General features: G+C 45.6%; 1 protein-coding gene across 1 annotated transcript in view; it reads right to left on the minus strand.

Moving 5' to 3' along the window:
- LOC144099388 (glutamate receptor ionotropic, kainate 2-like) overlaps positions 1 to 24,194 on the minus strand; it is a 298,135-nt gene that overhangs the window by 149,814 nt on the left and 124,127 nt on the right. Inside the window, exons 4-5 of the mRNA XM_077632637.1 lie at positions 21,595 to 21,776; positions 16,145 to 16,198 (exon numbers count right to left, since the gene is read on the minus strand). Coding sequence (XP_077488763.1) covers positions 16,145 to 16,198; positions 21,595 to 21,776 — 236 coding nt within the window. The remainder of the gene's footprint in view (positions 1 to 16,144; positions 16,199 to 21,594; positions 21,777 to 24,194) is intronic.

Genomic DNA, 24,194 nt, shown 5'->3' on the forward strand with positions numbered 1-24,194 from the left:
TCGCGGCCTTATTTAATTTTAATACAATTTTTGTCCGTAAAGTTTCGAGACATGCATTTTTTTCTCTGGAAATGATTCCCCAGAACAAATGTTGGTGCGTATGTGTAGCGCCATATTTTAGGGCAAACATGAGCTATTTATGTTAATTGCTGTGGCAGCCGCTAGATAACACTGCATGCAGAAAAATACTCTGTCACTAATTGTCCGCGCATTGTACTGTGAGTGAATGTGGAGAGATGGACGTCCACCTCGAACAGCGTGTGAGCATAAAATTCTGTGTGAAGCTTGGTAAGACAGCCACACAGACGTGTGAGCTCCTTCGTAACGCTTACAGCAACGAGACATTATCGCGGGCGCGAGTTTTCGAGTGGCAGAAGAGTTTCTTTTCGGGGAGAACGCCGGTGGAAGACGACACAAAGCAGGGGCACCCTTCAATCTAACAGAATGAAAGCAACGTGGCTCGAATCAGGGAACTCGTACAGAAAGACCACACCATTACAGTCCGCATGCTATCAGATGCTCTCGACATTAGTAAGGCAACATGCCACCAAATTTTGCGTGAGAACTTGGGGAAACGAAAGCTGAATGTCAGACTTCTGCCGCACACCCTCGCACAGGATCAGAAAGACACGCAGGCATCAGTGAGCGCTGATTTGCTCTCCGATGCAGCGAAGGATTCTGCATTCGTCGACAGCATCATTGCTGAATACGAAACATGGTGTTTTCAATACTATCCTAATACAAAGAGGCTGAGCGCCGAATAACGGTCCACAAACTCTCCGGCGTCGAGAAAGGTGCGGCGACAGAAGACCAAAATAAAGACGATGCTGTCAGTTTTTTCGATGCCAGAGGTGTCATACACCACGAGTTCGTCCCACAAAGATAGACGGTGAATCAAGAGTTTTATATCCGCGTGCTCCAACACATGCGTGATGCACTGCGACGCCGTCGCCCTGACTTATGGGCATCTGGACAATGGAGCCTTCTCCACGATAACGCAAGGCCGCGCAGTGCTCTCAGCTTGACAAAATTTCTCGCCGAGCACAGCATTACTGTACTTTCCCGTCCGCCATACTCGCCTGACCTCTCCCCATGCGATTTCTTCCTGTTTCCTCGAGTGAAGAGAGCCCTAAAAGGTCGCTGGATGGGGAGCGTGGATGCCATTCAAGACGCCACGACAAAGGAGCTGACAGCCCTGCCAAAACAAGCGTTTTCCAACTGTTTCCAAGACCTCAAGGAGCGTTGGAAGGTGTGTATATACTGCAAGGGCGACTATTTCGAAGGGGTGCTGCAGAAATGATTTCAATGTTAAACGAATTTTTTTTTAATAGACTCACTCTCGAAACTTTACGGACACAGGTTGTACATTTGCTGCGTCCTCGTTGCTGCTCTACTGGCTCACTTTTGTGTTTTCCTTGGCTTTCCTTAAATATCCTTTATTGTTCTGCCCGCCGGATATGTTCATGGCACTTTGAGTAAGTTTTCTTCACATTGTATCTATTTCTGTTGTGGATTTCAACCGTAAGATATGTACAAAGATTCTGTTTTGTGCACTTATGGCTTCGTTCCCTTTCTTCTGTGTGTAAGTGTCGTTTTTTCCTTTTTCGGTCTTCATTGTCATCACTTGTTAACCCTCGCTTTAAAAAAGTATTCAGGCTCTTCGACAGAACAGTGCATTTATGTATTTCGTCGTTTCTTTCATCGATTTGGCAAAGTGCACCCTAATACTAACGTGAACGACAAGACCAACAGCAGAAATATTCATTCTTATCTATGAGTTTCTTAACCACCTAAACGAGATCACCAACGTCCGCGCCAATTTATTCATCAGCTTTACCGAACGCCGCACATCAATCGTCATATTGATTAAATTTAATTTTGCAGCTGCGCGTTCTGAGACACTTTGATGTCGCTTGAAACTGCAGTTAGTGTCTCGTGAATTATAGCCAAGAGATTAACTTCTGATTTTCATTTTCCATTTCCTATGAAGCTTAGGAGTCCGCTTTTTTTTCGTTGAAATAATTCAGTTCACACCCGCTGTTTGCAATGGTATGAAGCTATGAAGAAGAGAGCTGTCCGGAGTAGGCGTATGTGTGAAGCCTCCACCTTCCTATGAACCGTGGCAGGTGGTGTTCTGGATGATTTCCCTCTTTTCAGCAGCCAAAGAACCTCCACCTGTAAGCTGCCAACCGTCTTTTCCCCACACCTCCCCCTTCCATCCTCCAACTGTAGGAGAGAGACGCCGGATGGTGATTAACTCAGTAAAAATGAAAACGGCTACAAAGAGAATGATTCGGACAACAGCAGGCCTACATGCAAAAATTCAGAGGATGCATTCTCCGCCATGAGGATGACGCGATACCGTTTGCAGTTTGTTTTTATTTGCTCAATTACCATTATCTGTGGAAAATGCCACAGAAATGCTGCAGGCTGATTTGCTTCCAAATGCATTGATGGAATATGATGAAGACTACGGCTTCAACCAACAACGCCAGAAATTGCCATTCAACACGCGAGATCGCGGGAAGCTGACGAAGGCAACGACATTGTAACATAGAGATTTTAACGTTTTACGTGCTGAGCAACCAAGCGCGCTCTTCCTCCTTTATACACGAGCAGTGACGTCACCGCTATGCCGCGCTACTCGGCCGCCTTACTCCTAAATAAAGGATTTCAGCGCCTGCTCCTTGGGACTTTTCTCTCACAACCACTCCGACGCCAGGTTTCCGCGGCAGGATAGTCTTAGCGCTGTCGCGTTAATAGCCTCCCAGAGGACTGTCTGTGCAAAAATGAGGCTTGCGGACGCTATTCATTATCCGCATTGCAAGAGGAGAGCAACCTGGTTCTCCCAAACACCACCGCCGGCCATGTTTGAAAGAGCCAGCTGCCGATGCTGCGCCGCATAGTTTAACTGCTGCTCCATTGCGCCGTTCGTGGTATAAGGGCTCGCCGCGTGTCACTGTGACGCGTGGTGCGCGGTTACCATAACCAGAATTCACAAACAGAGATGACAAAGTAGGGAGAGTAAACAGGAACCACTGGAGGAAACGAGAATTTCTCAGACAACAGCAGGTCACCGTGCAATTTAAACAGCCTCTAAAACACTTTCAGCACAAAAAGAGGCTTGCAGCAGCTATTCTTTCCTCGAATCGCTTCTCCATTTTGCGGGAAGTGGTAAGGAATAGCAATGGAATAACAAAACAATAAGAATCAGAATACAATGGGAGGTCAAATAATATCAGCATTTAATTATAGTGGTAACTGAAATACGCAAACTTCGAACTGGACTATAACCCGAATGACAAAAGACTAGAGATAGAAAAATGTATGCTACAGTATTTCACCTGCATTGTTCCAGTTTATCGCTCCTAGATTTTTTTTTCCTCCTTGGGTCTAACGCTCTTTATTTCCCAGTTCTGCTCTCCTGAATAGTTACTTATTAGGTTGCCGGTTATTTTCCTGCATTATGAGTCAACAATCTTTCTGCACAATTACTTAACTACTTGTAGCTGTGCATCTGCTTCGTCCAGTTTCTACAGGCATACTTCATGAAATATTCCACTCACTGCTTGCCACGCTCCTAACTGTGCCCAGACCACGTCTTCTTGTATTGCCTGATTTGTAGCTGCGCCATGAGCACCTAGTGCTAATCCGCTCTGTAGTAAATTCCTAGCTGCGACTGAACTTCGGCCTTTAAGCATTGCACAGGTTTCCCAAAAGTAAGTTCTGCCACAATTATTACTTCCAAAATGCCTCTCAGTACGTCATACTTATGCTACCCTATAATGCTATATGCTTTATTACTGTTCCATCTCTGTTTTTTCGCCTTATATAGTCTATTCGTTATTTTTCATTTATATCTCGCCTTCGTTTCCCCATACGCGCATGTTTATATCTTGCCTCCTTTGGTATCTGATGGCCTTGTAGAGTAAGAGACTTCTAGAAGAAATGCCCTCTCAGCGTCATCTGCCACAAAATGTTTTGAAGACAGCTGCTTTTTTTTTGGCTAACGTCTCAACACCAGCGCGTACAATCAACCTCTATATACGCACCGGTCAAAGTTCCCTTGAAGAAGGTCCAAAAACTGCATAGTTTTGCAAATATCTTTAGTTCAGTTCGACATTTTACATAAAAGCGCAGGGGCCCCGTTCTGCAGAAAAGCCGGCGTCGGCGTTGTTGTCGTCGTTGATATAAAAAAAGTTTTCATCGGTCGAAAATGTTGCTATGCCGCACGGGTAGCGGCAGAACTAAAAACTGATTAAAACACGAAAAAAATTTCAGGCGTCACTTGGGCAACGCTTAATGGGTATGATGCTAAAGCGTCAGAAAGGTAATCCTCATAAGTGGTCATTCGCAGGATTGCATTCATAGGTCCCTGGAAATCTTCATACCCCTTCTGGTATCACTTCTGGTGCAGTGGTGCAGCGGCTGAGCGATGTGCCATAACCCTGGGTTGGCAGGTGCTGCCTCCGGTGGGACATGTGCGAAACGGGTTGCTCTTCCCCTGCAACTCCACGCGTCCAATCATAATTTTAATTGCTACTTTCCACGGGGTGCAGTTTGCTCGCAGTCGGGTGAGGAATTGGGGTGACGCCACTAGGTAACGTCATTTAGGTGGTCACCTGCCTTCTGGATTGCTTCTCTTGAGATTTTTCGCTGATTTTTCGATGACGGCCAACGACGGTGACGATGAGGACCGATTTTCTGCGAAGTTAGTTTCTCAAGGTTATCGCGCTATAAAATGCTAATTAAAAGCTCGGAACGTGGCTAAACCGTTATTATGTTATGTAAGTATACAGAGTAAGTGAATTTTCATGAAAATTAAATTAAGGTAGTCTGGAATCGAGCCATTGCCGTTTGGATTGCTAGAAGAGCACGCTACCGCTAGGCCACTCAAGGACGTTCAGCACGCTTGGTGAAAGCGGGGATTATATGTGTGTTGTCAAGTTTTTTGCAGAATGATGGTGATTTGGAAAGAGGAAACGTTGTCTGTGTATGTGTGAGGAAGAGGAACGGCGCCTATTATAGCTGTATCGTCATACCTTGAAAACGAAGCTTAAGTATCCCTCAATGTTTTTTAATGTACAGAAAGGATTGTACTACAGCTGAATCAATATAATTTTAACAGAAGAAATGATATTGCCTCTAAATTATATTTTCTTATTCCCATCTGCTTCCCTGATGCACAGAGCAAGACAGACCTTATTTTTTTTTTAAATAAACATATTAGAACCGTCTTCAGAAACTTCAAATGCCACTCATTCTTCGGCCATCCGCTTAGAATGGCACTAAAACACTGCGCAGTTAATTTTTGGCTCGAGTGGGTGTCTAAAGACACACTGGGACTCCATTTTACTGCGACAGCAGGATAATCCTATACAGGAAAAAAAAATTTGCGGTGTGTGGGAGTGTGTGTGTGTGTGTGTGTGTGTGCGGGGGGGGGGGGGGGTGGAGTACGCGCGAGTGTATGACTGCAAAAACTCCACGCTCCGGATGCGGTCCTCACCACTCCCCAGAAGCGCGATCACCACAATCTACCTACTTGCATCCTCCAGAGGGTCTCCAATCAAACACCGCTCACAAATATCTACCTTCCAGAGGCCCATAAAGCACTGGGACGAAAGAGCAATGGCGACATCCTATTCGAACACGCAACGGAAGGCGATCAGTGTAAAAGCAAAATGTACAACTAATATACCAGTACAAAGCTCTTTAAACACATCTTACGATCAGGTGTTGCATTTCTGTTGCCTATAGGTGTGCATGGCACTTCTGGCCAGCGTCGTCCAGAACAGCTAGCAGCCGACGAGAAAATCAAAACGATGGCAAACACCTCGTCGATGTTCTGCGTGTGGCTTTTTTCCGAAGTAGATACTCCGCTTGCCAGGGCAGCAATTATTAATCATAAACGCTGATGAAGCCGTTCTTGTTCCTCTTACGTAGCGGCCACATGTTATGACTTTGCTGCTTCTGTGACTACAGGAGGCGGCACCACGAGTATAGCTCATTCACCTGCCACCTTTACTCTGTATTTATTTGTACCATTACTTTGTAATCTTCCCCAGATTGGCGTAGCAGGCCAGGGGCTGTTACTCCGGCTGACCTAGCCACTCTTCCGCAAATTAAAGACCTCGCACTCTTCTTTCTAGACGGTTTTCATTGCTCGCATTTAGACTAATTCCTTGATTTCTTGCAGCGTGAGCTGCGTCTTTCAAGGCATAGCTGGGGGGGAGGGGGGGCGACTCTTGGAGCAAACGAGTCAGGCGCTGAATAAACTGAAGCACCGAAGTCAGCGACAGCGCCAGCATGTGAGTGGGGCAGAACGAAAACAGACCTTTGCCATGCGAATATTTTAGCGACGCCATTTGCCCACACCACCATGGGGCACACCGCGTCCTCTCTTCGAGCACAACCCTACGCGAAGACGTGACGACCAAGGGCCAGTGGTTGCTTCGCCGCGAAAGCATTTCGGCGCATGCCTTTATGCCGCCGCTTCCTTGGCTGCGGCGCTAGGACAGGTCTTCTAATTAGGAGAGGGCTGCGTTCGGTCGCACCGGGGACTTCAAATACGCCGGTCCAACCTCCAACCCGAGCTGCCTGGGCAACCGTACCGCACTTCGGGCGCTTTCGGCGAGCGTTTGTCGCCAAAGACACCATATGAAAAAGACAGCAAAGCGGCCATCTGCGTTCCCAGCTTTGCCGCGGCTAACCATGTAGCGGTCGTGCCGAAAATTTGTACCCTCAACACCTTCCGGCCCTTAATATCAATCAGCTCACTCGGAATAATGCTATAAACCGTTAGGGTTAACTCATCCAATTTTCTTTCCTCTTCGTCTCCTCTTGATATTTCGTACTAGCCTCGCGCGTGCCAACTAAGGAAGCTGTATACGGCGACAAAGGGAAGTAAATGGTCAGACGCCCCGCTGCTCGATCTTCCCAATCGCTCATGCTACACTCCACTTTACAGCGCCATCTTTTAAGAGAGAAGCTCCCAGGCCTAAACGCCATAGCAGTCGTCACCATCGAGCGTCCTGGATTACACCACCATCCCGTGCACATAGCCCCCCAGCTGCGTTTCGCGCTAATTTCGTCATCATGGCTTAGTGCGGCACCTAAAGAAGACGCCGTTAAACGTTTTAACGCTAAACGCCACCTTCCGCGGCATGGAATATCACTCGCGTTACGGGAGGGTAATGAAGGTAGCCAAGACGGTGGCTCGTGCTCTGAACATTGCACTTGTGCCGCAGGCCAGTGCCACGCTGATAATGATGAAAATGCTTATTGAAAAAGAAGGATGAGGGGGATTTGGGAAAGGTGGTCGTCCAGGATTCAATCGAGAAAGGCCGGCCGCCCTCTTTCGACTACGGCTTGTCGATCGTCGATATCCGAAACGGTCAAAGTCGCCACCCATACTCACCACTTTGGCCGTTCTATGAGATCTATAGAAACATTAGCCCGGCAGGCCCATACCATATGATATATGGTTCAGTATTAGCCACAGAATTTAGATTCCGATATAAAGCATCTCAATGTACCTTGTGAAGTTTATCCGAATCGCGGAATGAAAAAGCTTGCAGTTGTCCGAGATTAGATTCTGATTCGTTCAAACCCTTAGCGGTACTTGAATTGATTTGCCTGGTGAGACGAGGAGTTCTAGAAATTCAGGATAGGCTATTAAAGGTTGAAATGAGTCACTTTTTTCAGAGAGGGAGGAGGAAGGATCCCAAGAGGGGAAATGCTCGGGTGGCGGCGTGTGCACACTAGTTTTCCTCCACCCGCTGGTGGCATGGTACCGAAGTCCGCTTTTTGCTGCGTGCGCAAACTTTGGGTTGTTGCAGGATTGTGCAGGCTATCGGTGCAGTTCTTGCATATTGTTTCTATAGGCTGTCTGCGAATCGGCGATAATGTATTCTGATGTAGGATAAGAGGCCGCCATCCTCTGGTCACCGTTTCCATCTTTGCAACTTCACCTCGTTTAACAAATAATCCAATGACTATACCTGTTCGCGGTGAATTACCAAGATCGCTGATATTAATTTTATAAACCCCGCGGCATTTACGAATAAGGCCCCCTCTAAATTATTGTAGCTCCGGTTCCTCGCCTTGTCTCTGACAGTCCTCCTTGCAGAGAGATGCTCCGGATGCACGTTTTTTTGCGAGAGGAGTCATAGAGAACCTGGATTTCCGCTCTTTCGGAATAGTATGCACTTACTGGCGTAATAGGGGTATTCGATTACCAAGTCGTCCAAAACCTTACTCGCCGTTGGTTTCCACGCTAATCAAAGTACAGATTTGTTATATAAGCTTCAATCAGTGCGCTTGCCGCATTATGTACCCCCAATTATAAGATACGTTATATGGACGTTTTATCAGGCAGTCCTAGTGTTTTTATTACCAGTTTCTGACTACTACGTCGAAACAATTTCTATTGTACTTCCTCAGCCGAAGGTATGAAGCCACGTACACTATTATACTGAATATAAAACGTCAATTAGGCAAAAAGAATCTTTTGCATCACACACACACACACACACACACACACACACACACACACACACACACACACACACACACACACACACACACACACACACACACACACACACACACACACACACACACACACACACACACACACACACACACACACACACACACACACACACACACACACACACACACACACACACACACACACACACACACACACACACACACACACACACACACGCGCGCGCACACACGCACGCACACACACACGCACAGGCCATGACTTTTTCGCCGAAATGGACCTACTTCCTGCTTCAAAAAAAAAGAAACTAGATGTGCTACAGTAGCCGGCGGGCTTTCGGCAGGTAAAACGCCAAGGAGCAGCGTTTTAGCTGCCGAGAGCCCGCGCATCTGCCGAGAGATGCACATGCCGGGCGGTGCGCTGCCGCCTAGCACGGCACTCGATACGGCACGCCGCGGCCCCCTTAACGAATCGTTTCTGTGGAAACGCAGGTGTTTGATTTGAGAGACGCAGTGGCTTAGGTTGAAAAAATTCAGGGGAGACTTACGACCCGCCTTAAATGCATAATACGCGATAGAGTTAAGTGGGCCCTTACGCGACGTGGTGTCCTCTTTGCATATCAATTTACAAGCACGGAGGTTCTCGTACAAGACACACGGGCCTCCCTTTTACCAAGCCGAATGAACGTGCTTCGATGACCTACTGGTAGCGTGTCTGACATGTGACCCATGGGTCATAGGTCCGATTCCCATCTAATCATAGCAATTTTCCTTCCATCGTATGTAATTTACCTTACATTGTTAGATGCCAATATGACGTTTCAATTTATGGCGAGCTTATAATCACAAATTTCCAATGTTATAATCACTTTACAATTAAGTAGCTCCACGCGTCACATCACAACCCTATCGAAAATTTTGGATATTCTCCACATGGCAAAGCCAACTACGACGCCGTGCTCTTCATTGAACAGGACGCTTAACGTTATAGGATTAATACTACCCGCTGGCGAAAGGCGCTGCTCGACGAGCCTTTGCGTACCTTACGGTATGCTTTATCTGCACTGCCATAGTGTGGTGAAAAAGAAGAAAAAAGGTTGCTACAACTCGGACATTGCCCTAGAAAACCAGTTCATAATAATAATAATAATAATAATAATAATAATAATAATAATAATAATAATAATAATAATAATAATAATAATAATAATAATAATAATAATAATAATAACAATAATAATAATAATAATAATAATAATAATTGGTCTTGGGGGGAAAGGAAATGGCGCAGTATCTGTCTCATATATCGTTGGACACCTGAACCGCGCCGTAAGGGAAGGGATAAAGGAGGGAGTGTAAGAAGAAAGGAAGAGAGAGGTGCCGTAGTGGAGGGCTCCGGAATAATTTCGACCACCTGGGGATCTTCAACGTGCACTGACATCGCACAGCACACGGGCGCCTTAGCGTTTTTCCTCCATAAAAACGCAGCCGCCGCGGTCTTTTTTTTATGGAGGAAAAAAAAACCACCCAGAAAACCAGTTTGCAATCACGCACCGCCTCATGAAACAGCGTACGATACATCTTGCAGTTAAGAGCTAAACGTGCACGCGGTTGTCTTTCGCGCAGGTTAAAGCACGCTATCTTTACTACATGACCGTGAACGAAGGAGAATGACACAATTTAGCAGTATTTCTATACATTAACGATTTCTGTCTCTCCCAGTACGAAACGGTGCTATGTAAATATAAAAATGCCGTGAACTAAGCCTTACACATTTGTTTACTCCAACACGTATTAAAATACGGGGTCATCATCATCATCAGCAGCAGCAGCAGCTTGACAGCACCCACTGCAGGGAAGGCCTCTCTCATGTCTATCCAATTAACCCTGTCCTTTGCCAGCTGCGCCCACCTGCGCTTGCAAACTTCTTAATCTCATCCGCCCACCTAACCTTCTGCCGCACACTGCTATGCTTGCCTTCTCTTGGAATCCGCTCAGTTACCCTTAAGGACCAGCGGATATCTTGCCTTCGCATTACATGCCCTGCCCAAGCCCATTTCTTCATCTTGATTGCGACTAGGATTTCATTAAACCTGCGCTTGTTTCCTGACCCACTCTGTCTTCTTCCTGTGTCTTAAAGTTACACCTATGATCTTTCTTTATATTGCTCGCCGCATTGTCCTTAACTTGGGCTGAACCCTTTTCGTTACCCTGCACGTTTCTGCCCCATACGTGAGTACCGGTAAGATACAGCTGTTGTACACTTTTCTCTTGGGGGATGTCGATAACCTGCTAATGATGATCTCAGAGAACCTGTCATATGCGCTCTACCCCATTCTTATCCTTCTAGTTATTTCCCTCTCGTGATTCGGATCAGCTGTCACTACCTGCCTTAAGTAGACGTATTCCTTTACCGCTACCCGCACCTCGCTGCCAATTGTGAACTGTTGTTCCCTTGCTAGACTAACATGATTTTGGTTTTCTGCATGTTAATTTTTAGACCCACCATTATGCTCTGCCTGCCTAACTCATTGATCATGATTTGCAGTTCGCCTCCTGAGTGACTCAGGAAGGCAATGTCATCAGCGAGTCGCAAATTATTTAGGTATTCTCTATTAACTCTTATCCATAACTGTTCCCAATTCAGGCCTCGGAATATCTCCTGTAAACAGACGGTGTAGAGCATTGGCGAGATCCTGTTTCCTTGCCTGAAGCCCTTCCTTATTGGAATTACATTACTGACCTTATGGAGGACTATGGTAGCTGTGCAGTTGCTTTATATATTTTAGTGTCTTCCACACCGTGATTCCGCAATGCCTGTTCGACTGTTGAGGTTTCGACTGAGTCTAATGCTTTCTCGTAATCATTGAAGGCTATGTATAGGGGCTGGTTATATTCTGCGCATTTCTCTATCACCTGAATAATAGTGTGAATATGATATATCGTGGAATATCCTTTACGAAAGCCTGCCTGATCATTTGGTTGATTAAAGTCTAAGGTTTCCCTGACTCTATTAGCGATTAACTTAGTAAATACCTTGTAGGCAACGGACCGTAAGCTGATCGGTCTGTAATTTTCTAATTCTGCAATTCTCCAATGGGTTTGAAAAAAAAAACTCCGCGCGTCGATGGAATTCCTTAAGTAGGCCTGGAGTGCAGCCTGATCTCGGTGTCCTGAACCGACCACGCACTCCCTCACCAGAACAGGATTTAGCCACCCATGTGAAGGACTCGGCCACAACCGTCTATAACCGAATCAAATAAGTACGGGGTGCTGTGAAGCAAACAAATCATTACTTGCTAACGAGTCAGTCGTCGAGCACCCCTTGCACACGAAGCGGCTCCGGGTGGTAATTATGTGCGCAGGTAATTCTTTGTTGTTTTTTTCTCGCGCAGTTTTAAGCTCACCATGCTTACGCTTCGGGGAACCAGCGTAATCGCTTCCTCGCTCCGAAATCTTCGCCGCATCCATTCAGTGATTCCGTCGTGACCGAGACTTCGAGTTCTACTAGCACGGCTAATTGCCTACTGTAGAATTTTTCTGTTATACACCTTTCGACGCACACCTAATTTCCTTTCTTTATGGCGCTATATGCTCCTCCTGCAGTGACTATTCTGGGTGGGCCCGATGTAGCAGCACAGTTGCGCCGATTGCTGCGGCAGCTGCGGTAGGTATGTACAGGCAGAACCTGTTCTGCCTATATCACACGAAAGTTACTACTGATAACCGCGCCATCGCATCTTCGTGACTTCGCGGCGCAAAGAAGGTGTATACTGATAACGCGCTAAAAGAGAGCATTGAGTCTGAACGGGCGGAGAAAGCGCCAAAAAAAGGAAATCCAGAAAGAAGGTTTGAGTCTGATATACTTCTTTCTGATATTCAGAAAGAATGCTTGAAAGAAGGCGCTCGATATTTCCGGAGCCCTTCACTATGTCGTCCTTCATAGCCTGAGTTGGTTTGGGATGCTAAACCCCCGTAAACCATAAACCAAACTAAAAGCATATTATACACATGCCAAGACACAATATTTTCATTGCTAAGGATGTAGTCGGCATTAATTTTTTTGTGATTAAGGTAGCTGGCTAGTCTTTCCCTCACTGTGCAAACTTTCTGACTATTGGAATTAGCCAAGAGTCTGAATCCTTCGAAAAAAGTATAAATGTAACAGTCATCCCCAAAGTAATGACACTCATTTTCGTAGCCAAGAACGCTCTTGCCAAATACTTTACAGAGTTGTTTCACCGATACGAACCATATGCCTTCATTAGCATCTGAAACCGATGATGACGGACCCGAAGAACCGAACAGGCTTCGTCTCATACAGTATCAGGTCTGTGAACGGGGCAGCGGCATACATATAAACTTCTGGGGAAGTGTCGAACTGTTTGGTGACGCCACTCTCATTTAAGAGCTAATGTGTGCATCTTTTTAGCGACACATGGCTAGCTTCAGCCTAGCTGTGAGGTAAGAACACTGAGCTCCAACAACTGAGCTGGGATGGAGTGAGACGTTAACTATCAAACAGATATGCTCAGACTAGTGTCGAAGAAATGAGCTTAAAATTTACTTGCAAGGTGCACTAAAATATACATTTTTGAAATGATATTAAGTAAAAAGCTACATAGGAAACTGTTGAACAGGTGGCTGTTTCAGAAATCTCATTGCCAAAAAGCCGCCGCAACAGAAATATCCCAGCAATGCAAGAATGGTTTTGGAAGCTTCAGTTGCCTATTAAAAGAAGGCGTTTCATTCTCGTTCTGCGCGCTTCTATACATTTGCTTTGCCAATGACCTTTTCCATTAGCTATGCAAAGATTCCCATGTTAATATAAAAAGACGAGCTCTCTTACATTACATCCACCCAGAGCTTTATTGTCATTTCCTCTCTACAAAGACGTCAGTGTTGCACCATGATATCTAGAGAGCGGGAAATACAAACAAATCCTTTCGAGGTGCTTTCCTCGAGAACCAATGTCCATGAATTCGCGCATTACAGCTTTTAGCCCAAGAAATCATCCAGGGTACCTGTAAGCTACTATGAAAAATATAGCAATTTCAATGTGAAATTCAATAAAATTTTCTGAAACGAAGTGTTGGTAATAAAAGAAGCGCTAATTGCAAATTAAGAATAAAATAAATAATATTTGCTATTACATTTCATCATCCTCACTAGTCGGGTAAAACACACTGAAGAGCAGAACACTCTAAAAGTTTTCGCTTGGGTTTGTTTGTCTGTGGTCATACCGAGGGAAAGGGAGCGCGAAACGATGAGGACGAACAAGAAAGGCGGACAGAACTGGCGCCATGACATCTTATTTTTACCTGCCTAGCTCCTGGTGATGTCTGCTTTCACCCAGCAAACCTGTTAACTCGCGCCCTCTATCCCCTTCTTTGGCGTGTCCGGCAACAATTCACTTCCATGTACAGTGCGGTGTCAGTGAACGGTAAAGAACACCAGCTAAAAGGAGTCAACAGGAGCCCTCCACTACGGCGTTTCGTATATCTTGTATCGCTTTGGGACGTTAAACACCATAAAACCAAACAAGTTTCCTTCCATTGATCGCTACTACCAGGGTACCTTTCTTTTAGCTTGCAAGAAATCACAGAATATGCCAAAAAGCTGCTCTTATGCTGTCAAACATCTTCACAATGTTTGTTTAACATCGTCAGCTGTTATAGTCAGAATCCCCTTCCTCCCTCAGCCGATGTCTTCTTCGCTCACATAAAATGGCATCTAACATATCAAGGTCCCATGGCTCATGAGTGATTGAGCTTCCAATCATTACCATGTGGCCTATTAATACTTCCTGATTTATTAGCGCATAAACAACAATGTGACCCAGGAGTTGTCTGCGGGCAATGTCGGCAGCTCACCTGTCATCGTTACGTTAAAATTTATGCTAAACGGAAACCCCAAAATACATTCCTGTGTGACATTCTTTCTTCCGCATCATTTTTAAAAATAAAGCTGGCGCAAAAGCTCGTGTCATATCACGCGAACTCAGCTTTAGCTTTTCCATATCCAATATTCTTTGTTAACCCCTGCCGACACACGGCGTTATCAATATTTTGACACGCGTTGCTGATTATCTCTTTTTTGTCTGTCATGTACGGGAAGGGTCGTGATCTGAGGATAAAGTTTAGGGGATATCTGGGACCGTTCACAATACTGAAGTCGTGCTACCTGGACAGTTCGGTGTCTGAGCCTTGCTTGTGAGCAGTGTACGAGCATTCCGTCTTATAGCATGATGGGCTTTCTCCTGTTGTAACGGCGCTGCCAGCTATGTATTATGCCTTAGCGATAAGCTCCCGCAGTCCTGCTGGCTAGCCAGCCAGAATGTAGGGAGGTGTCCATTAAGCAAAGAGTCTCGTGGATGATGATGATTATGGCTTTTTATGGCGCAAGGGCATCTATGGCCAAAGAGCGCCATGGCACAAGGTATTTTCGACTTCACAAGGTGGAGTGGCCAAGACCCATTTCGCAAGCATTTCGCCCTATATAAGCCGAGCACCAGGCAGGGGAAGGTGTGTACCCATTGAATAACCGGTGGGTTCCCGGCGGCACTGGGAATCGAGCCCCGCACCTCCCGCATGCCAGGTGGATGCTCAACCACTTAGCCACCGTTGCGGTATTCTTGTGGATGCCCTCAAGTTTGCAATATCTGCCTCCATGCCATGAAAGGAGGGCCGGAAGGGGCTTCTGGCGGAGGAGGGAGGACGAAGCAGATTTGTTATACCTGTCTTATGAAGGATTTGCTGTGCTCGTTCGCGCACTCCCAGAACGATGATTCTGGTTTGGAGATGAACACATAATCAGCAAAGCGACACAGGATGGGCGATTGCTCTGCGCCTTCTCACATAGAGTGTGGCCACCTTCCTGTCGGCATATTCTTCCTAGATAGATGTCATTGTTACTTCGCTCCGCACGAGAGGCCAAAACAGCCGCAGTTTTCTTCGTTATCTTAGACATGTAACGCTCTATCGACCCCTCCTCCGCTCTTCTACGTTCTTCGCGCTGAGGTTGCCACTCTTCAGGCCGTGGCCGAAAACGGTGACACAGCTAGGTCAATCAATATGTATACAATATTTCACTGCCTGCTGGACCAGCGGTGTCCTTTATCCAACGATCGGAGGTAGGGAGTTCAGGCCAGAAAAATATTCGTCTACATCTATCGCAAGCACTGGGACATTTTTGTATCCAGAGATGACTGAAAAAGTATTGAAAAAGTCATGTGAATTCTTACTACTGACGCGCTGTGCGACCCAGCATCAACTATTTGTATGTATTTTCCACCGTCTCCTAATTCACCGCTGTTGTCTATATGCCTTTCCTTTCACGACAGTGAAAACTTCATCATTAAGGAGAAAACTGAAAGGTCTGCTTTTTTTCTCAATGCCTCATCTAGACAAAACCATCTCCTTGAGTCTTCAGTATTGCAGTGTATAAATTTGGGGCCAGGACAAAATTCCTCACGGTGCCTCATATATCGACCCCTACGCCATGAAGTTTAAATTATATTATGTAAAAAAAAACAATCAGCTGGCCATTTGGTGTATTTGCTCTATTCAGCATATGGTTCGGATCGCGCACGAATAATTTGATTCGCAATGCTGCTGGACAGGAACGTACTTACCAGGGAGGTGATAATGTAGTTGTAGTATTCGCTCATCATGCCGATTTCGTATGCCTGCAAAAAAGAAAACAATCACATTTTTAAAAACTATTTACGGGTGAGGGATATGTACGAATCCTGACAGTATATAGGCAGACAGATTAGAATCACGCACAAGCTACTTTTATATTCTTAAACTCGGAAGGTCGCGAATTGTTTTAAAAAATTTGCACTCATTTTGATAATAGCGTTTCTCCTGCGTGCGTAATGAGCAAACTCTACAGCTCGCTGCTTATTAATTTTTAATTTGTCTCTGATGAGAATACTTCCCCTGTATGTGATGATATCGCAGTGTTGACCTTTATAGTAACATTAAAAATCGCATATATTCTATTTCAAGGAATGTGTGAAAAGTTAAAAATGTACTTGCTATCGAGAACATGCCAGAAATCGCGCTACTACAGTCGTGACTGCTCCGAAATTAACTGGGCGTTCAGAGGTAACTATAATTGCCAGCATCCCAATTACTGGAGAGATCAGTGAAAAAAATGGCTCATCCCCAGTGACAGCCCATTTCGAAAACCATCAAGCAAGACGGGCCTCGACGTCCTGCACTCGCTACGTTTTCTCCTGACTGCTTGCTGGGATTCTGCGAGGATATTTCACCAGTTAGCATCAGCGGACGAAGAAAGCCTAACGTGCAGTTCTGGGCCTGTTACTGGCTACTCGTCGCACCTGCTCTAAAAACTTTTTCTGGTCTAGTGAGGACGAGAAAGTTACAAGGAGCACGCTGCCTCGGAGCCAGCTGGGACTCTACAGCCTGCGCCATGAGGTTGCTTACAGCTCAGGAACAGGAGAGAACGGCGCCTTTCAGAGCGCCGTGAAAGTACGGAGAAGCCGGCTAATGGGATGCAAGGCCCGACGTTTGAAGGCTTCATGCAAGAAAGACCCCTTTCTTTATGGGAGTGAAAAGACTGGATTCCTTCCTATTACGCTTTCCCTCCCGCCCTCAACAAAGTCTTATACTTAATATTTTGCATCTTATAAGCGCCAACAGCGCTGAATGTTGTATTACTGTGTACAATTTTTTTTTTTCATGTTTGGAACTACATCCCTCAGGTCTCTATGTCGACGCTCCTACGGCATAATCAGCCTGCAAAACCAACCGCCAACAGTAATGAAAAACAAACCCCCGCATGCCGTGTTGTGCCGCACACATGCCAAATTTCCGTGGACATTCAGCAACTAGCGTCCGTAGCAAACACCCCGTAACTCAGGGCAGTTTGTTTTGTACTTGTAATGTGAGGTGACGAGAGAGCCCGGATATTGTGCGCGAGCACGGTGATTATCGTGGGCGACTCTTCCCCTATGCTGCAAACTCTAACCAATGAAATGCTTCCTCCGCTTAAGCCATTTATTGCCGATGGGCACGTAAAATAAATGGGCTGTACTGGGCACTCAAAATCCCAGCGGTGATTTCGAGTGTAGAGCGCCACGCGATCCGTAGTGACCGGCGAGCCAACTAGAAATCTTTTGTCCAGATTTCCTGCGTTTGTTTACCGCGTGTGCATTTAAACGGCGTTGAAAGTGGGCAATGTCAAGATGTTAAAAAAAGAACGAAATCAACTTGTTCTCTCTTTGCAGACGATGCTTTCGTTTTCTGCCGGAGCTAGCCTATTTTCAAGTGCTAAGCTCCACTCCTCAATTCCCCACCGCACTCTGGTATCGTGTCAACAGTCGTGTTTAGTAGCTTTCCCTTCAGCGTGAAATTTCTTCGTATTCTGGCCCATCAAGCTTGCTGATATTAGAGCACTTCTTGAAGCTTTTCGACACCATTTCTGCATGAAGTGGCCTCTAGTCTTTAATGACCCATCGGCGTAACAGTGCGCGGCGATGACAGGGTCTAGGAACGCTCCTAAAAAGAGCGCCTACAACCGTGACGCCGACTATACTCAGAAAAATTGGCGTAAGGGCAGCGCCTTCAATATAAATCTTCATTGCTGTTCTTATAGTGAGAACGACACTCTCGAAATTTTGGTAAATTCGCACGTCAGGTACGTAAATTTTCTTGCTTTTCTCGATGTTGTTTTCAAAGTTCGGATAAAAAAATGATCACCTTGTTGCTCTCCTAGCCAATCTTTCTCCTCTGCCAGCTGATAGTGAATAAGGGGAAATAAAGCACCCCAAAAACTAAATAGCTATAATACAACGCTCATCCCCTGACGCAATGTATGTCAACAGAAGGTACCGTATGGCAATCACATTCTTCACTATGTTAATTTAAAATCCAGTTTATACAGCTTTCGATTCTGCTTCAATGTGCCAAACAAAGCGGAGGAACACAATAACAGAGTTGCGTTTTTCAACCCGCGTAATGCTGTGTCGCTAAGTGTGCACCTCAGCTTTGAAGAACCAAACGGCACAAAGCAGGCTCACGAACTGAAATTCGAATTAGTTCGCAACGGTGCGTGTCGTTCTAACATGTTAGAGCATTACAACACATGCGATTACTTTTGAAAAGCAGAAAAAGCTATGTACGGTATTATTCTTGCGAAAGTAAATTAAGTGACAGTTCTAGATTAACAATCAGAAGGATTAAAGGTGGTTCGTGATAGGAGCGACGAGCTGTGTATTCTGAATAAAAGTCTTAAGTAGTACTTTCCCTTTGGTAACGAGGAAAAAAAAATTAGCGATAATCCTACTAAGGGACCGCAAAAATACTGTATAAGGTTTTATTGAGTACATGGAATAAAATCAGCAAGAGAAATTGCTGATTGGCGTTACATTCCTCAAATTACAAAAATTAAAAAGCGCGAGACGCTTTTAGCATTTACACTGTTCTTGATAGATACGGAAGGAAAAATGATACGTGCAACGTAAATACACAGGAGGAGGGCAGAGTGAGTCAGAAAAGAAACGCGGGTTAATGACATCATAGTCGAGATCAAGAAGAAATGGGGAATGTAATGCGAAGGCAAGACAACATATTGTTGTCAAGCGTAACGGACTGGATAGATAGAGAAGGTATGCGCTGCAGGGGGCGGAAACAAGTTCGGTATGCAGATGACATTAAGAAGCTTGCGGGTGTAATGCGGCCTCACCTTCCACAGGACAGGGTTAATTACAGAAATATGCGTGAGCCCTTTGTTCTGCGGTTGGTGCAATCAGGCTGCTGCTGATATTATGATAGCTTTGATGAAAATATTCAAGTGTCAGCTTCTTCAAAACTTTGCCACAGCTCCTGAAGAGTGTGAACTATGTAGAGGTAAAACCTTTCAAACATTTTGTATAGTACTTGAAGAAAAAGAAAAAAAATTGTCTCCAGAACCTCGTCTCGGCTACCCTGAAGGTTAACAGAGTATACTGAGGGGCCAGTTGGTCAGACATATTATAAACAAAAACGTAGCATATGGACGGGACGAAGAAGGGCGAAGACAGGACGGTTGCTACACGAGAACAAATAAAAGAGCCCAATGTAGAAGAAATGAAATTTAACAGAGTATACTGAGGGGCCAGTTGGTCAGGCATATTATCAACCAAAAACGTAGCATATGGACGGGACGAAGAAGGGCGAAGACAGGACGGTTGCTACACGAGAACAAATAAAAGAGCCCAATGTAGAAGAAATGAAATTTAACAGAGTATACTGAGGGGCCAGTTGGTCAGACATATTATCAACCAAAAACGTAGCATATGGACGGGACGAAGAAGGGCGAAGACAGGACGGTTGCTACACGAGAACAAATAAAAGAGCCCAATGTAGAAATGAAATTTAACAGAGTATACTGAGGGGCCAGTTGCTCAGACATATTATCAACCAAAAACGTAGCATATGGACGGGACGAAGAAGGGCGAAGACAGGACGGTAGTTGAAGACAGGACGTTCTGAGAGCATGGTTAACATTGCAGTATAAACTGGATGCCGGTTAGTTAAACTCAATGATTTTTCGTTTTCAAGATGTAACGCCTAAAAAATATTGATCTCACTGAACATGCGCGAACTTCCTCAAATGGACGAATCTTCCAAACATAGCTCCGTCACGATTTGACATCTCCGCAGAAAATTCTTGCGAACGATATTTTAAAGATCAAAAGCGACTGGAAACATCGATACTTTACGACTGGGTCTCTAAGTCTTAAGGCGATCTAATGAGGACACATGTTAGGTGTTAGTTTTTCGCTTTCGACCATTATGTTGTACGGACTCAGGGTTATTCTTCACCAAGCACTTCTTTATATCTTTCAGGACCAATCAATGCAATTCCTTGTTGCTACTACTCTATACACTTTCTTCTGAGCTTGTGCTCCAAGCTTTTCAGCGATTTCGGTTTTTCTCGCGGTAATGTAATTTGCCCTGCACAAAATAGGTGCTTCAACTTTGAAGAGTATCAAAAGAAAGTGAAAATAATGTCAATACATCAAGTGTTTCAGCGAAACCAACCACTAAATTCTAAATATAAGCTTTTTGGGGTTAATAAATGTCATTTCAAGCAGATCAACAGTATTGGCGCGCGAATACTGTTTAGTAATAAACTAGTCGAATAAATTTAATATCTAACGTTTCGCCTATTACAGATAAGCGTCAGGTTGAAAAAACTGATTTTTAGCTGACCACTACGACTAGACATATAATTTTTCAAAAAACGCGATTTTTCTCGGTGGTGTATATAAATATATATTTCGACCATTTCCGCATAATTCCGTGGCACATTTCGCACGTGACATCTCTGTCCCACCCGAACATGGGTGCTCATCGCTTCACGCTACCACAGTAGAGGCCCGGAAGAGAAGATCACGTGGTACGTGAGCCGTGCGTATGCTGGATGCCTCCGAGCGCACCACAATGGCCAAAATTTGTTGACCCAAAGCGTGCACGGTAGTCTCGTTTCCTAAATTCTGTAAACCAACATTCTCATTACAAATGGCAAGGTACCAATCACTAATTCCATCCAGGCGCTAAATGCAATAATTAAAAAATAACTTGAATTCAGCTGACCAGCCGAAGAGTTAACATGTTTAATATATTTTCTGATGTCCGCCACCACCGGTAATTACATTGCCGGAAGACCCATATTTTTGCCTCAAAAAGCATATTTTCAACAGTAGTAGCAGGCTTACCGAAAACGCTTCGTGTACAGTCAGGGTCATAACTCTCCCACCCGATCTGAACATGTGCATATCACAAGCCAAAATGTCTTGCGGCTTTTGTTTCTGGATAAAATCCCCTGATCCCGCTGCTATCTTACGTTCATTACTTTCCGGCCCCGCGCCGCTTATAGTCAGTCGGCATTAAATATATAGAAAAGGATAAACGCAGAGATTCACTGGTTGTGACATGGCTTCTAGAGTTCCGGACCTCAGAAGTACAGGGGAAACGACGAGACCTCCCAACATATATCGCTGGCTGACACTTGCTTCCAGCCGTCTAAATGCGAAACTCAAGCAGAGGAGTTTGTGAAAGTACTGCTCACAGCTTCAAGGAACTCGTAGACCCTCTCGGTCGGCACGTCCAAGACAATGTTGAACTCTTTGGCCAGGTCAACACGCTTGAGCAGCGTCTTCACGGCGCCGCTGCCTTGCCGGTAGAGCACCAGGTTAAGCCTAGCTCCAAGGGCGAACGATGTGTTCAGCACGTCCTTCATGCGCACAAAGCCTGTAAAGAGGCAAAAGAAAAAGCGTTGCTTCCTTATCAGTTGGTAAGCATTTCACCCATATCCTTTGTAACTGCATGACCTCAAAACTTCCCAGCAAGTACGATCACATAGCGTCTCCGATCCGCGAATTTTTTTTTAATCTCCTGCGACTCGAGTAACCCTTTCGCCGGGTCAGGTTAGTGTGGGTGTCGTAGCAAACGAGAGATATTAGCTAACATATTTTGAATTTCAGCACTCTGAATGCAAACAAATCTCAATGGACAGTACCGTTATAGCACGTGATAAAAAGGCTCTCCTCGCAAAGTGATCCATTTTTAAGGAGAGGAGATAGCCTAACCTGGACAGTATCAAAAACACGTTTTGGTTCGCTTTTAAGGCGCTCTTTACAGGGTGTTTCACCGAAGGCTTTAAAGTTTTCAAAATCGGCTTTTTGAGTAAGAAGAGCGCTTTTTTCGGCATAGTTTTTTTCAGCATACCTTTCTTCGGCATGGCATTCGGCATAGCCGCAGAGTGGCAAGAAACCGAGCACGTATTGAATGCCCGCGTTACGAAGTTTGTTTCTCGCTATTTCTATTGATCGGAGACCTTGACTACAGACGATTACGGTAGTTCGTACTGTAAATTTTATGCGCATCTCGACGGATTTTTTGCCACGTTCGGAATCATCTGTAATAAGGGAGTAATTACTCATTGTCTTCCACCCGAACGCAGCCATACAGCTATCTCGTGGCAGCCATCCTCAAGCTGTCCATTCCTCCACTTTCGCTTTCGCAGGTGCCATTTCGTTCTGCTACTACCTCTCAGGTGACACGGTGACCTGTCAGGTGGCCTGTTAGGTGAGCTACGCTTACACGTAGTGACAGATAGCGTGTTACGCTGCTATATCCACCCTCCGGGGTCTTTCCGTGGCAGCCACCTTCGAGGTGGCGTTTCGCTCTGTTCTGCGGTACGCTCGCCGACGTACCGCAGGCGACTAAGGACGCGCAGCACCCAGTGCTGCGCCTGCGAGGGAGCGAAGCGTTTGCGCATTCAACTGCCGTCTCGTACGAGCTTCGCGCTATGAAGGTCGTCGAGTAGTGAGAGTATTTAACGCGCCACAGACAAGCAGCTACTGCTGCTGGAGTTATGCGACCATTGACAGCTCTCGCCGAATCTGTAGCATTCCGTAGCTATTCCTTGTGCGGCGAGAGCCGATATGTGGAGCCCGCCGTGGGCCTAGGGTTGACTGAAGTCCGTAGATTGGGGCAGGTGCCCGGAGTGTGTCCGGACGCCCGCACGCACGCACACAATCCCATACAAGCATACACCATGCTTTTTCACCGAAGGAGGACTCCACTGCTTACACAGTAAAAGAAGCCTTTTAAGACCGCGACTAATACAAGAGTGGTCTGCGTAACGAGCGAAGGGGAAAGACATGTTATGGGAAAGAAGGAATCACGGCAAAGCTTAAGGAGAAAAAAAATTGGAATACGGTTGGATATTTTCATTGAGCGTCTTTCTAGCTCAGAACATTATGTTCCTAGTTCAGGGCACGTTGCCAAGTAACGCTTCGCGAAATTACGTATATGCTCAAAATTGCTTTCTCTGGATACTTGGTGAAAACTTCCAGACATTGTTTCCACTCCGCCACACAAACAGACGGACTGAAATCGTAGGCATAATATTGCACGAGGCCTTCAATAAATTTCTCAGTGTGGTTTGCATCCTGGTTACACTATTTAGAATCATGGCCCGTTAGCAAAATGAAGGAGGCATAAAAGGCTTGAGGTCGCTGTTTGTGCAGCCGAGAAGGCATCAAGGCGGCTACAGTAATTTCAACGCCATTTACCGCCGTTTACTAAGAGTGTCAGGACAAGATGGCCGTCTCTACTGATCCGGAAAAGTTAGCCTCGCACCTTTCCATGCGCTTTCTTATTCACATATCAGCGGATATGCCACTGCGAAGCGTTTTAGCCACCCTTGTCTTAGCAACCGCAATGTGGTTTGCACCCGTCCATGGAGGGAAGAAAGAATTTATTAGAGGCCGTCACGTCACATTTCTTGAAGTCGGTCGCGATGCCTCCCGCTTGCTAGTTGGCCGCTGTCTCAGCCCACTTGCACATGCGTGGCAGAAAATCTCCAGTTTCGCCAGCACGCCGGTCACTCGCAGACGCACCGATAATGTAGACGACGCCGCCCAGCCCAACGTTATTATTGGCTGCGCCATCGATCAAGGACTACTTGTAGTCCTTGCGAAATGAAGTGGCTTCCGATACGCTTTTTGTCATGCAGCTCTGATAGTGAGGGCCTTTCCTAAGCTTTCCTCCCTGCATGTACCCGTTGCTAAGACGCCTGGCCAATATGACCAGAGGCAAGTGACTTCCGCCAAGCATTTCCCCTGGAATATAAGAGCTCCTCCCGTCTCTTCTTCCTCCATG

Source organism: Amblyomma americanum, chromosome 7 (assembly GCF_052857255.1).
Source record: "Amblyomma americanum isolate KBUSLIRL-KWMA chromosome 7, ASM5285725v1, whole genome shotgun sequence".
NCBI classification, from domain to species: Eukaryota; Metazoa; Arthropoda; class Arachnida; order Ixodida; family Ixodidae; genus Amblyomma; species Amblyomma americanum.